Source organism: Crocuta crocuta, unplaced genomic scaffold, assembly GCF_008692635.1.
Source record: "Crocuta crocuta isolate KB4526 unplaced genomic scaffold, BGI_CrCroc_1.0 scaffold127, whole genome shotgun sequence".
NCBI classification, from domain to species: domain Eukaryota; kingdom Metazoa; phylum Chordata; class Mammalia; order Carnivora; family Hyaenidae; genus Crocuta; species Crocuta crocuta.
The window spans coordinates 12,093,981-12,107,265 of NW_027532008.1; the positions used below are offsets into that span (position 1 = coordinate 12,093,981).

A 13,285-nucleotide genomic window follows, 5' to 3' on the forward strand; every position below is an offset into this window, starting at 1 on the left:
GTGACTCCCTCTCTCTCTGACCCTCCCCTGCTCACGCTGTCTCTCTCTCTCTCCTAGAAATAAATAAAACATTAAAAAAAAATTAAAAAAAATAAAAAATAAAAAAATAAAAAAAAATAAAAAATATATAAATATAGATGCAAAAAATTCTCCTGCAAATGTTAGCAAACTTCTCCCAGCAACATATAAAAAGGAATATACACCACGATCAAGTGGGCTTTATCCTAGGAATGCACGCTTTCCAAGGTATGGAAATCAGCCAATGTCATATTAATAGAACAAAGGGCAAATCTGGCTGTGCTACTTACTAGCTGTGTGACCTGGGGCAACGACCTTGGCTTCTTTGAACAAGTTTTTCCATTTTCAAAGGAGGGATAGTGACACTGATTTCTTTGTGTTGTCACGAGGAGAACATTAGTGTCCATAGCAAGTGTCCAATACACCTTAGCGTAACGGTAATTATTTCATGGAGAGAACCCACTGGGGGGGCTAGGTCATCTGTCCAGGTGCCTATTCTCTGGTCACTTTTCAGGTGAGGAGAGTGGGGTGGGCGGGCCGACACGGCCTGACCCCGGGACCATCAACACCATCAGTATGCTCACCGCTGCCCCCAAACCTCTGTCTCCACAGCTCTCCCTGCCTGAAGCGGCCACCTTGACCTCTCCGGCCAGTGTGAATCCTCCCCAGCTCACACCCCACCCTCGCAGGGTCTTTCCTGACACCTGTGCTGTTCACTGTCCCTTCCTAAGTGCCGGGGGCGGCGGGGGAGGGTCGAGGTTTCACCACACACTTCATTCAAGACCTGACCACTCCTCTACCTCTTTGTCGACTGTGACCTTCCCGCTAAAGCACTTTGCTTCTCTGAGCCTCGGGCTCCTATGTGTAAAGGGAGGCTACCGTGTGGTAGGGGAGAAGGGGGTTACAGGAAGTGAGGGGCCGTGGGGAGGTCGGGATCTGCTGCTTCCTAAGCCCCAGAGCGGGGCCAGCAGCCCTCACTCACCTGGCCGGGTGGAAGATGGCGCTCATCTCCTCCGCCAGGTGCCTCCGGAGAATGTGCTTCCCGCTCGGGATGCCCAGGGCAGTGGCCATGGCCTCGGCGTTGAACGTGGGCTCCAGCACCAACACGGCACCGTGGATGCCGCTGTTGGTCAGGTTGTCTGCGTACTCCTGAGGGCAAAGCGCGGGGCTGGTTAGCCTGGGGGGCTGCCCTGCCGGGCTGAGAGGGCCACCCTGCTGTCCTGAGCCTGCCCTGCTGGCCTGAGGTGCCCTCAGCTGCAAGTGGGGACATGTCCCCTACAGCAAAGGCTTGTCCCCCTGGGGACCAGTTAGTTAAAGCCCGAGGGGGAGCCCCTCACTCCTTTAGGGGCCATGAAGACGGTCACCAAGACGATTTTGTCACTGACACCCCCAGGCTGTGGCAGGCAGCCCGTAAATACTTGTTCAGTGAGAAGAGGAGCTCAGATCCACCCCGACCCCAGCTTCAGGGACAGCCCAGCCTCCCCACGCCTGCTATGAGGAAGGCATCATTGATGGGGGTCCTGCGGCAGGGGCGGGGTGAGCGCCCCCTCCTCTGGAGCGACAGGAGGCAGGCATTCTCACCCGCCTGGGCAGACACCCCACTCCCACAACGCGGACACACAAACGTGCGTGGGATTTGCGTATGCCTGCGAGTCACCCCCAGCGCACCCCCACCTCTCACCTTCAGGTCAATGTCCCGCACCCACTTGTGCACCCGCTGGTTGGTCCAGACCACGGGGTCTATGTTCTGTGTTTCGCAGCGGGCGCGGCGCTCCTGGAGGGCCTGGTGTGGGGAGGACAGCGGGTCAGCTGGTTTGGGGGGGAACCACGCACAGATCACAGGGAGCGAGTGTGCACTGTGTGGGGGGACCCTGGTGTGCGGTACAGGGAGAAGTTCTGGCCGGCGAGCCCCAGCTTCTCTGGCCACGTCAGGCTGGGGCTTGGCCTTTCATCCTGGGAAATGGGGAGAAGCCTGCTTCTGGGGCGGAGGGCTGAGTGAGACCCCGCAGCTGCCTAGGTTTGTACCCCAGGCCCCCACCTCCTGACACGGAGTGGGTGCCCAGTGACGTGGCCCTTCCGTGAGGGGCTAGGTCTCTCATGGGTCCACCCAGCCCCTGGGGGCAACGAGTGTCACCCTGGCATAAAACGTCACTCATGGCCACCTGCAGAGGGATCAGCCTGGTCCCCTTTAGTAAGCCCCCTTGGGGGGACTGGCCCCCAGGATAGGACTCCTGGGCTCATGGTGGACACGTGGATTCCGCCCCTGGCAGCCCGTGGAGTTCTCCAACGTGCCCGGAGCAGCCCAGTGCGCCATGCTCGTGTCCACACTCGACTCTCACCATCTTCCTGTGCATCCGCCTCCTTCACCAGACTGGGGCTCCGGGGGACCGAGGCCTGTGCCGCAGGTCCCTGCAGTCGGCGTGTGCCAAGGGTTGAAGTGGACAGCTCCCTCCTCTATCCTCTCCTCCTGACCCCCAGCTGCTTGTGCTCTGACATGACTCTAGCAAAAGTAAACCACCTGGACGGACCCCACCCTGCAGACTAGGGCCCCTCCCTCAGGGATATTGGGGTCCCGGGGGAGCTGCAGCAGATGCCCTGTGCTGTCTGGCTTGGCACGGCTCCGAATGAAGGGAGGGAGCACTCAGAGTCCAAACTCTGACTCTCCCCGCTGGTCTCCGGGACCCACCTGGCCTTCCTGTTCACTCCCCCACCTCCGACCCAATACCGGGACCACACAGGATTCTCAGTTCTGCTGCTGCCACACATCTGTCCTCTGGGCTTCTGCTTGTGCTGTTCCCTCTGCTGGGTTGCTTTCCCTTCACATCTCTCACTGAGTGATCCCTGAAATTCCTCTCTCAGACTTGAGTTCATCTGTCACTATCTCTAGGAAGCCTTCTCTGATTCTTCTGAAAGATACTCCTTTGGATTTTCATAAAGCCCTGGACTTCCCTCACTGGGGCAACTTTCCATGGTATCGGGGCACCAGCTTCTGTGTGGTTCACCCTGCTCAGCAGTGAGCTCCTGCAGCATGAGGGTGCCCCACTTCCTCTGAATTGGGTACCGGGCCTGACCCATGCCCAATAAGCAGTTGTTGGAAGAAGGGAGGGAGTGAGGAAGGGGTGGACAGGTGTGTGCGGATAGGTGCATTGAGCTAGGTGGATGGATGGATGGATGTGTGGATGGGTGCACGGGTGGCTAGGTGGATGGGTGCATGTGTGGATGGGTGCATGTGTGGATGGGTGCACGGGTGGCTAGGTGGATGGGTGCATGTGTGAATGGGTGCATGTGTGGATGGGTGCACGGGTGGCTAGGTGGATGGGTGCATGTGTGATTGGGTGCATGTGTGGATGGGTGCACGGGTGGCTAGGTGGATGGGTGCACGTGTGGATGGGTGCACGGGTGGCTAGGTGTATGGGTGCACGTGTTGTTGGGTGCATGTGTGGATGGGTGCACGGGTGGCTAGGTGGATGGGTGCACATGTGGATGGGTGCATGTGTGGATGGGTGCACAGATGGCTAGGTGGATGGGTGCATGTGTGGATGGGTGCATGTATGGATGGGTGCACAGATGGCTAGGTGGATGGGTGCATGTGTGGATGGGTGCACAGATGGCTAGGTGGATGGGTGCATGTGTGGATGGGTGCATGGGTGGCTAGGTGGATGGGTGCGTGTGCTGATGGATGATGGATGGGCAGATCGTTGGATGGACCGAAGTGGGGACCAGTGTGGAAAGAAGAGCTGTAGAAGGGCCCCCCCCCACCTGCCCCGGTCCTCACCTCCCTGTTGAAGTTCACTTGGTGCAGCAGCTCGATCCCCAGCAGGATGCTGACCTGGTGGAACTTCTTGGACACGTTCAGGTGCTTCTCCAGGTCCCGCTTCATCAGGGAGAGCAGCATTCGCCCGTCGACCAGGTGGTTTTGGAAGGCCTGAGAGTACTGGCACAGGCCGATGTCGTTCAGCCAGGCCTTGGCCACCCAGTGATGGTCCAGGTCAGCGGCTTTGGACAGGCTGGCGAGGAGAGACATGGCCGGGAAGGGGGATGGGTGGGGGACAGGTGCCAGGAAGAGAGGGACGGGAAGACACGGGGCGGCGATGGGCAGAGATGACGATGGGGGGGATAGCAGGGTGGGGTAGTGAGGGGGACCGAGAAACCAGGGAGATGGACAGGAAACGGGATGGAGTGAAGAGACAGGAAGAAAGAGACAAAGCAGGGGTGAGGAGAGAGGTGGATACAGGGGGGTGGGAGGAGACAGAGATGGACAGAAAGACAGGCAGACACAGGGAAACGGAGAGCGAGCCCCAAAGAACAGAAAAAGGATCGACAGAGAGGTGGACAAGGGAAGAGGAGAAGAGAAGGGAGTGTATTCGGACACACTGCGTGGAGGGGACGGTGGCGGAGCAGCAGCGACGTGGGCGCTGGGAGGCAGCACCTCTGGGTGCCCTCAGCATCCTCAGCCTGCCCCTGGGCACACTCCCCCGGGAACGTCCCTCTACAGAATCCCTGAACCTGCGAAGCCACGGCCCGGGCCGTCTCTCCCCAAGGTCACACTGTGGCATGTCTTGGAGGCAGAATTAAAACCCCCGTCTGCCCATTCCAAGCCCTCTCGCCTCACAGCTGTATCTCAGATTCTCTGCGTCCCACACAGACCCTAGCTCAGTGCCGCACACGTAGTAGGTGCACAAGGAATACTTCCCAAACGGGTAACAAGGTGGAGGCTCCTGGCCAAGAGGTCCCCTCAGCTGTCATTCCCCTGATCGCCACACGGTGGCAGCCTCACAGAAGGAATGAGAACAGCACATCCCACCTAGCGAGGGACTTGAGAGATGACCCCCCGGGCTGCCCGGGGTGGGTATTCACTACGAAGGGATCAGGACGTGCTAGGGAAATATGGGCTCACAGAGCGACACCGCCCTCCTCCCCAGGTCTGGGATTGAGACCAGCATCCTCCCCTCTCCCCCAGATGGAAAGCCCCTCAGCCGCTTTCCAGCCCCTTCCCTGTGCACCCGTCTCTAAGAGCTGCGCTACCAGCCACTGAAGCTGGGGACCTGGGTGGGATTTTCACTCCCACCTGACTCACCTTCCTCCTTTCCACTCTGCACTGCCACTCAGGGCGACCCCGTCTGTCCCTGGGCTCTGCCCTCCAGCTGGTCTCCGCCCTGCTCCAGCTGAGCCCTCCCCAGGCCCTCCCCAGGGCAGCAGCCACTGTCCTTCCTTCATCGAACCGATACGTGCGGAGCAGCTACTGACCGCTGTGCTCGGGATGGATGCTGCCACATAATGGGCACGTCTTCGCTCCTCTCATGGCCCCTTTCTTTCCTTCTTCCTTCTCCCCCGGGCTCTCTGTTCCCTGATGGTGCCATTTCCAGGGCTCTGGATTACATCTGTAAATGAGGACTCCCAAGTTCTCGTCTCCCCTCTCCTGTCTTCTGAGACCCGGCCTCTTACTAACTGCTCTCTTGGCATTTCCTAACCGTCAGCATCTCACATTTAATGGGCCCCAAATGAGAAGCCTTGACCTCTTTCCCAGCTCTTCCTCGTTCCCCGCCATCACCCAGCTCCTGGTCCTCACTTGCTATCCTCTCCCTTCCCCCGCCGGGTCTATCAGTCACTCTGGTCAGTGTGTCTGTCCCCTTTTCTCCTTTTCTGGGCTCAGTCTACCACCACCTCTGGCACAGATCCCTGCAATTGCCTCCTTACTTCTCCCGCCACGTGCTCGGCCCCTTCTAATCCACTTTTCCCTGTAGTGGCCAGATGGTCTTTTAAAAACATCAGTCAGGTCAGGTCCCTTCTCTGCTTAAAACCTTCCCATGGAAGAACCTTCTATGCACATTACTAAGTGAAAGGAGCCAATCTGAAAGGGCTACATATTGTATGATTTCAACTCTATGGCATTCTGGGAAAGGCAAAACTACGGAGACAGTGAAAAGAGCAGTAGTGGTCGCCAGGGGTTAGGAAGAGGGAGGGATGGATCGGTGGGCACAGGGGCTTTTGAGGGCAGTGAAATTATTCAGTATGATTCTGTAATGATGGATGCATATCATCAGATGTTTGTCCAAACCCACAGAATGTACAACGCCAGCAGCGAACTCTAACGTAAACTATGGACTTTGGATGATTGTGATGTGTCAGTGCAGGTTTATCAGCTGTAGCAAATGGTCCGTCTGCTGGGAGATGTGGATTATGGGGAAGGTGTGGGGGCAGGGGGTCTATGGGAAATCTCTGTACTTTCCCTTCAATTTTGCTGTGAAACTGAAACTGCTCTAAAAAGTTAAAGTTTATTTAAGAAATGAGGGAGAAACAAAGACTTTTTAAAAAACAAAATTGGGGGAATTTATCATCAGAAGAATAAACTGCAGGAAATGCTGACGGACTTTCTTCAAGAGGAAAGAAAATGGTAACTCTATGGAAACTTGGCCCATACGAAAAAATAAAGAGAAAATCTCCTAAAAGTCACAATAGAAAACCACCAGACTCAGAAATAGGCAGATGACTTGAATAGGCATTTCTCGGGGCGCCTGGGTGGCTCAGTCGGTTAAGCAGCCGACTTTGGCTCAGGTCATGATCTCACGGTTTGTGGGTTCGAGCCCCGCGTTGGGCTCTGTGCTGACTGCCGGCTCAGAGCCTGGGGCCTTTTTCAGATTCTGTGTCTCCCTATCTCTTTGACCCTCCCCTGTTCACACTCTCTCTCTCCCTCCCTCCCTCCCTCTCTCTCTCTCAGAAATAAATAAAACAAAAAAAAATTAATTGAATAGGCATTTCTCCAAAGATGACATACAAGTAGCCAATAAACACACAAAAAGATGCCCATCACTCAACACTAGGGAAATGGAAATTTCACTACAAAGAGATACCACTTCATACCCATTTGGGTGGCTAAAAAAAACAAACCCAGAAAACAAGTGTTGTTGGGGATGTGGTGAAATCAGAACCCTTGTGTGCTGTTGGTGAGGATCTAAAGTGGTGTCACCACTGTGGAAAACAGTATGGTGGTTCCTCAAAAAATTAAACATAGAATTATCATATGATCCAGAAATTCCATTAGAAGCCACCAAGTGTCTACTAAGAGAGGAATGGATAAGCAAAATGTGCTATATATACACAGTGAAATATTATTCAGCTTTAAAAAGAAAGGAAAATTTGATACATGCTACAGTATGGATGACTCTTTAGGACATGATACTGAGTGACGTAAGCCAGGCACAGGAAGACAAATACCGTATGAGGTACTGAGAGTAGTCAAAACCATAAAGGCAGTAAGTAGAAGTATGGTTGCCATTATACTGGGAGGAGAGGAGAACAGGGAGTTTGTGTTTATTGTGTTATTGTGAGCATACAGTTTCAGTGGTATAAGATGAAAAGAGTCTTGGATGTAGATGGTGGTGATGGCTGCATGGCAATGTGAATGTATTTTATACCACTGAATTGTGCACTTAAAAATGGCTAAGATGGAAAATATGTGTACTTTACCACAACACAAAAATTTTTCTAAGAATGACAATCACTAGAAATGATAACTATCTGGGTCAATATTTTTCTCATTTGCGAATCTCCTTAAATCTACAATAATGGACAGTTTAAAAGAAATATAGTAACAATGTATTACGGAAACATATAGTCCAGATAAATAAAAACGCAGGAAAACAATAGCACAAAGGCAGGAGAAGAAAGCACCTTCATCTAGACACAAAGTTGTATAATATTATCTGAAGTCAGACAGTGTAAGCTAAGTATGTGTATTAGAAACTGCAGAGAAACAAAAATAAAACAAAAAAGAGTAGCTCATAAGCTCGCAGTAGGAACATCTAATCAATAAAAAGTCAGTAAAAGAGCGGGGAAAGGAACAAAAGGTAGATATAAAGGAAACAGGGCAAAATAAGAAAACACTTGTGGTTTCCCCTTTGCAGGCATAACATCAGGAGTCACCGGAGCTGCCCAGCAAGGTCTGGCCTCCTCTCCCACGCCGGCCACAGGCTCAGGGGCACCCGGATGCCCTGAGCTCTTGGCCCCATCGGGTGGGGGTGCTGGCTCTTCCCTGGACCCATTTCCTTCTGGCCTTGCCCGTGGCTCCCTCCTCACCTCCCAGCACAAGCTTCCTCTGACCGTTTTGTCTGGAGTTGCTCCCCTGGCCTGCTGCTCTGCCTCTAAGTATTTCCTGCAAAGCACTAATTACACATGGAACTTCAAGAATTAACTCATCTGAGCACAGAGACTGATCTGCTGACGAGCCAGCCCAGCGCTCGACACCCGGCAGGTGCTTCACTGGAAAGTCGGCCAAGAAAAGGAAGGGGTGGGGGTGTTCCCAGCTTTACTCTGCCTTCTCCTGCCCCTCAGCCCCCCAGGACCACTGGGCTCTGCTTGCCGAGGCCGGGACCTCGGGGTCTCCAGGCTGTTCTCCACCCCCACGCCTGACTCCTACAGGACTCTGCTGTGTTCTCGCTCCCCCGGAAGGCTTCCCGGCCCCTCGCGCTCGGTCAGAGCCCTTCTCAGTGTCCAGAGGCCCCTGGGCATCCCCGCCCCGTCCTCGTCACCCTGCTGTTCGTCTGGCCAGTGGCCCACCCCACCGCCAGCTTCTGGAGGGTGGGAGCGGGTGTGGCATAACTCCAAACACCGAGGCTCCCCACCTGCCTCAGAGTTCACGGCCAACAGCTTCTGTTCTACAATCCAGTGCATCGGAGACAAAGCAAGGCTGGGTGAGCGGGGCACTGGCTCCTGTCTACCAGGAAGTTGCCCAGGACGGAGCTCCTGAACTGCACATGTTTAAAAAAGTTATTTTTTTTAACGTTCATTCATTTTTTTGAGAGAGACAGAGCACGAGCTGGCAAGGAGCAGAGAGAGAGGGAGACAGAATTGGAAGCAGGCTCCAGGCTCCGAGCTGTCAGCACAGAGCCCGACACGGGGCTCAAACCCATGAACCGTGAGATAGTGACCTGAGCTGAAGTCAGATGCTTAACCGACTGAGCCACCAGATGAACTGCAAACTTCCGGCCCAAGTTCCCCTCTAGGGAGACAAAGTCCCTGGCTGACGCCCTCTCAGCACCCCAGGGCGGGGTGGCCCTTCCCAGGCCTCTCTGGGTCCCCTGACCAGGGCAGGAGTCAGAGCTCCCAGCCCTCCTCAGCGGATGCCATGGGGCCAGGGTTGTCCCTGACGGGGACAGAAGCCCTCCTCTCCTGAGCGAGGGTTTGCTCAGCGAATCAGTGGTGCAGCAAGACGTAGGGTGGTGTGTTGGGAGGGGTGCATGGCGGAACCTACTGGAGAGAAGCCATTTATAGCCAGCAATATCCATCCACATGCTGCCGATTAATGCACTCTTGCCCTTCAAAACGGTTCCCTTTTCATTAAAGTTGTCCCCATGGGGCCTCAGCTTGGCAACACTTTCCCGGCTGTTGGTTTGAGCTATTGTAAGTGCCCGAGTTGAACAAAATGGCATGACTTTAAAAGTAATTCAGATGTTTTATAAAATTTGACACTGTCCCCGCCCCCAAGCTGGGGCTAAATTAAACCCTGAAATCCGAGTTTGGGCACAGAATTTAGATATCATCTGGGTCATTATTCCACACTGAAAACACGAGGCCATTCTAGCTCTATTACCTTTAGCTCAGGGACCTTGCCTCTCTGTGCCCCAGTTTCCTCATCTGTAAAATGGGACTAATCATGTTTGCCTCACAGATGTCGTGAGGGCTGGAAGAGACAAGAGAGTGTGAAACTCTTAGCACAGAGTCTGGGGCACATTCCGTGTTCCACAAGTAAGTGTAGTAGGGACGGTCAAGGTTGTTAACGTTGAGGCAATGTAGGATAATGGAAAGGGGATTGGTCTCAAAGCTAGGTATTTGAAATGTAACTGCACCCATTTCTCTGGGCCTCACATTCTCTGTCTTTAAAATGGGGGCAAGAATGTCTATCACACATGGATGTGGTGATGGGTAAATAAAATCATGTCCATAAGGCGACTGGTGTATTTTAGAGATAAGGGGAGCCAGGCCCAGAGAGGGTAATGTCATGGCCAAAGCCACACAGGATGTGTTCTTGAAGATAACTTCACTGGGGTTCTTATCCTAGAGTTCACGGGCCCCTAAAAGTTTCGTGAGGGAGTCAAAGGGTCCCAGGACACAAAGTTGTGAAATTTGGTAGATCTCTTCTGGGGCAAGTGTCAACTGCTTTTACTAGACTCTCAAAGTGGCCTTGGTCTCTGAAAGTTAAAAGAACCGCTGTCTAATTTAACTCCCTTCACTTCACAGGTGGCAAGAGCAAGGTCACGGCAAGTCAGATACAGGCCAGAATTCCACAGGGAAGGAGCCCCTCCCGCGGGAGGCCCTGGGGGTGTTTAGTTCTGGGACGCAAGGTCCTCGGAAAGTCGCGATCGCAGCCGTCTGGATTTTTCAGACTCTGCTCACATCTGGCTGCTATGTGTATCCATCCCTTTCCAGATACCAGAGAATCTTGGTTCCTAGAGGCTCTTGGGGGGGTCAGTCCCATTTTGGGGGAGCTTGGGCAGCGATCCCACGTTTTCTCCAGGTGAAGCAGGCAGCCCCGCCCTGTCAATGGCCAGCGCTCACCGACCACATTGGGAGGGGACAAGGGCGCAGGAGGCGTCCCCAGCTGGGGTGGTGGAGGCTGGTGAGCGTGTGGGGGAGGCGCTGGTTAGAAGGGGGTGGTGAGTGTGAGGTGCTTGTGAAACCCTCTGGAGGGGAAGCGCCAGGAAAGCAGGCTCCTGTCCGCCACTCCCCGCCCCTGCCCCACACTGCTTCTCCGCCCCATCTTCCACCCCCAGGCCTGTCTTCCACCCCCAGGGTCCTGACTTGCTGACAAGCCCTTCGGCTTTGTGCTTTGCTTGCTGTGAGTTGCTGTGAGTTTCTGATCCGATCTCAGACGTACTCCCTGCCGCCTGGGAATCACGCCACGGGCCCCTCCCCAGGACACCCAGGCATCTGGTCTCCTGCTTCCAAACCAGCCCGAGCCCTAACCCCCCGCACTTTTTAATCCACAAAGCTGCTTCTGCAAATAATAGCACACACCACCAGGTTTGATTAATTAACTGCACAAAAATGATGGGGAAACCAGCGAAGGAGATAATTATGCAAAACAGAAAGTGTCAGATTTACTACGCTGGCTCTTTCTTCCCCTCCGCACGCTGAGGATTGAAGGGGGGTGTCCTGATTTCCCGGGAGCTGCCTGGTGAATGAGCTCCCCGACACGTCCTGCTCACAAAAGGTCAGGAGGTAGGCAGGCAGGGGCTAGGGCAAAGACGGGGTGCGTGGAGGGGAAGCCAGTGGGAGCAGGCCACACCTGAGGAGAGGGACCTCGGGCCGTTCCCAGGGGTGCTTGCTAAAGGAGCCCCCGTCCAGCCGGCCCCAATCCTGTGCGCAGAGACTGCAGTAAAGCCCTTCATTGGGGCGCCCGGGGGCTCAGTCAGTTAAGCGTCTGACTCTTGGTTTCGGCTCAGGTCAGGATCTCACGGTTTCGTGAGTTTGAGCCCCGTATCGGCCTCTGTGCTGACAGTGTGGAGCCTGCTTGAGGTTCTCTGTCTCCCTCTTTCTCTGCCCCTCCCCCCCACACACAGTCTCTCTCAAAATAAATAAATAAACTTAAAAAAAATAAGCCCTTTACGTCTATGTCTCCTCTGTCCCATTCTGCTTCTCCCTGCCTTATGCCATCATTCCTCACCCTGGAATGGTGGGGCTGGGGGTTGGGAAGGAGGCAGAGCAGACATGCTGGCCGAATTCCCAGACCTGCTCGGGCTGGACCTCGGAGAGAGAGGAGGTACTGGAGCCCTGGCTGCGGAGATCACAGGGGCCTCGCTGATTCCCTGTATCTCTATCTTTCTAAGGGGAGGGCTGGCCCAGAGCGGGACTAGAGTGAGGCTGGCCCCTCAGGCCATGGCATTCCCGGGCACACCGCACCACCCCCATCCCTGGCCAGTGGCATTCCCGGGCACACCGCGCCCCCCCCTCCCTGGCCCAGCCTACATTGCCTGTTTGCCCCCACTGTGGGATCTGGAGGTCTCACGGCGGACTTTTCTCCCTTCTCCCAGGAGCCCAGCCCAGGCAGGGTGCCCGGAGGGCCGACCCACCTCCGGCCCGCCTCGGCGTCGCGGTAGTCCTCGATGGCCAGCCGGAGCTTGCGCCGATGCAGGGAGCTGCACACTCCCAGGCCCAGCTCCAGGTCCTCATCACTCAGGCTCAGCAGCACCTGCTCCCCAGGGAGGCGAGGCCTGAGTGCCCAGAAGGGGGGGTTGGGGTGGGCACCCGAGGCTCCCAGGACCTGCTGCTGGCTGCGCGGCAGAGGCCTGGAGGGGCCTGCAGGGGCGAGGCTGGACCCTCCCACCACCCGTCCCCTTGCCCATCCTTCTCTGCAGAGCACTCGGTAGCAGTAGCACAGCTCCAGGAGGTGAGAGTCACATCCTGGCCAAAGAGGCCCCCGGTCGGGTCCCCACCTCCCCTTCAGCCAGGTACGGGGAGGGGAGGGCACGCTCAGAGGGCTCTGTGCCTTGCTGGGGAGACACGATGATTTACTGGGGACCCTGGAGCCTGAACCCAGTCCAGCTGGCTCCTAGAACACATCTGCCCCTCACCCCGGGATGGGATGCGGGTGATGGTGAGTGGAGCAGGCCAGCTTTGGGTCTGTGAGGCTCATGGGAGGGCGAGGAGGCTTCCACCGCGATCCCGCAGGTGCCCTACCTTCCCGCTCTTGACGTTCTCTGCACACGCCTTGACGTACATGGGCATGGCCATGACCACCTCCAGCCACGCCTGGACGGTGCCGGCCTTCCAGTGGGACATGGGGGTGGTCCTGACCAGCTCCACCTGCTGCAGCCGGTCCATCTGCTCCTCGCCCTCCGACAGGCTGAGGCTCTGGCGCGTGGGGCTGCACTGGCTGTCCGAGTCTNACTGGGCAGGCTGTCCCCGCCCTCTCAGGGTCTGCACTCCCAGGGTGGAGGAGGAGGGCAGGGATGTCTTCTCTTGCGTTTCTTCTTTGCAAAAGCAAAAAGGCTTGTTTTGTTTTGCTGCCCCTCCCCCATGACAAAAGCAATCTGTCCCTCCCCACCCCACAGAAGAAAAGAATTTTAAAAACTTAATCCAGAAAAGAATGAAAATAAAACAGAAAGTGAAAATCGCCCCAAATCCCACGCCACCCAGAGACAGCAGCTGTTAGTGTTTAGTTAAATATTCTTTGGGTTACACAAATGCCCACGCTTATAAACACACACAGACCCACGCGCAGACACAACGTGCTCCATTCTGTAATACACTGTTCTCATTTACACCGTGG

At 55.3% G+C, this 13,285-nt stretch overlaps 1 protein-coding gene across 1 annotated transcript in view; it reads right to left on the minus strand.

Moving 5' to 3' along the window:
* Positions 1-13,285, minus strand: part of KAZN (kazrin, periplakin interacting protein) — a 308,786-nt gene that overhangs the window by 9,390 nt on the left and 286,111 nt on the right. Inside the window, exons 9-13 of the mRNA XM_077775559.1 lie at positions 12,694-12,899; positions 12,087-12,205; positions 3,794-4,025; positions 1,700-1,801; positions 1,001-1,167 (exon numbers count right to left, since the gene is read on the minus strand). Coding sequence (XP_077631685.1) covers positions 1,001-1,167; positions 1,700-1,801; positions 3,794-4,025; positions 12,087-12,205; positions 12,694-12,899 — 826 coding nt within the window. The remainder of the gene's footprint in view (positions 1-1,000; positions 1,168-1,699; positions 1,802-3,793; positions 4,026-12,086; positions 12,206-12,693; positions 12,900-13,285) is intronic.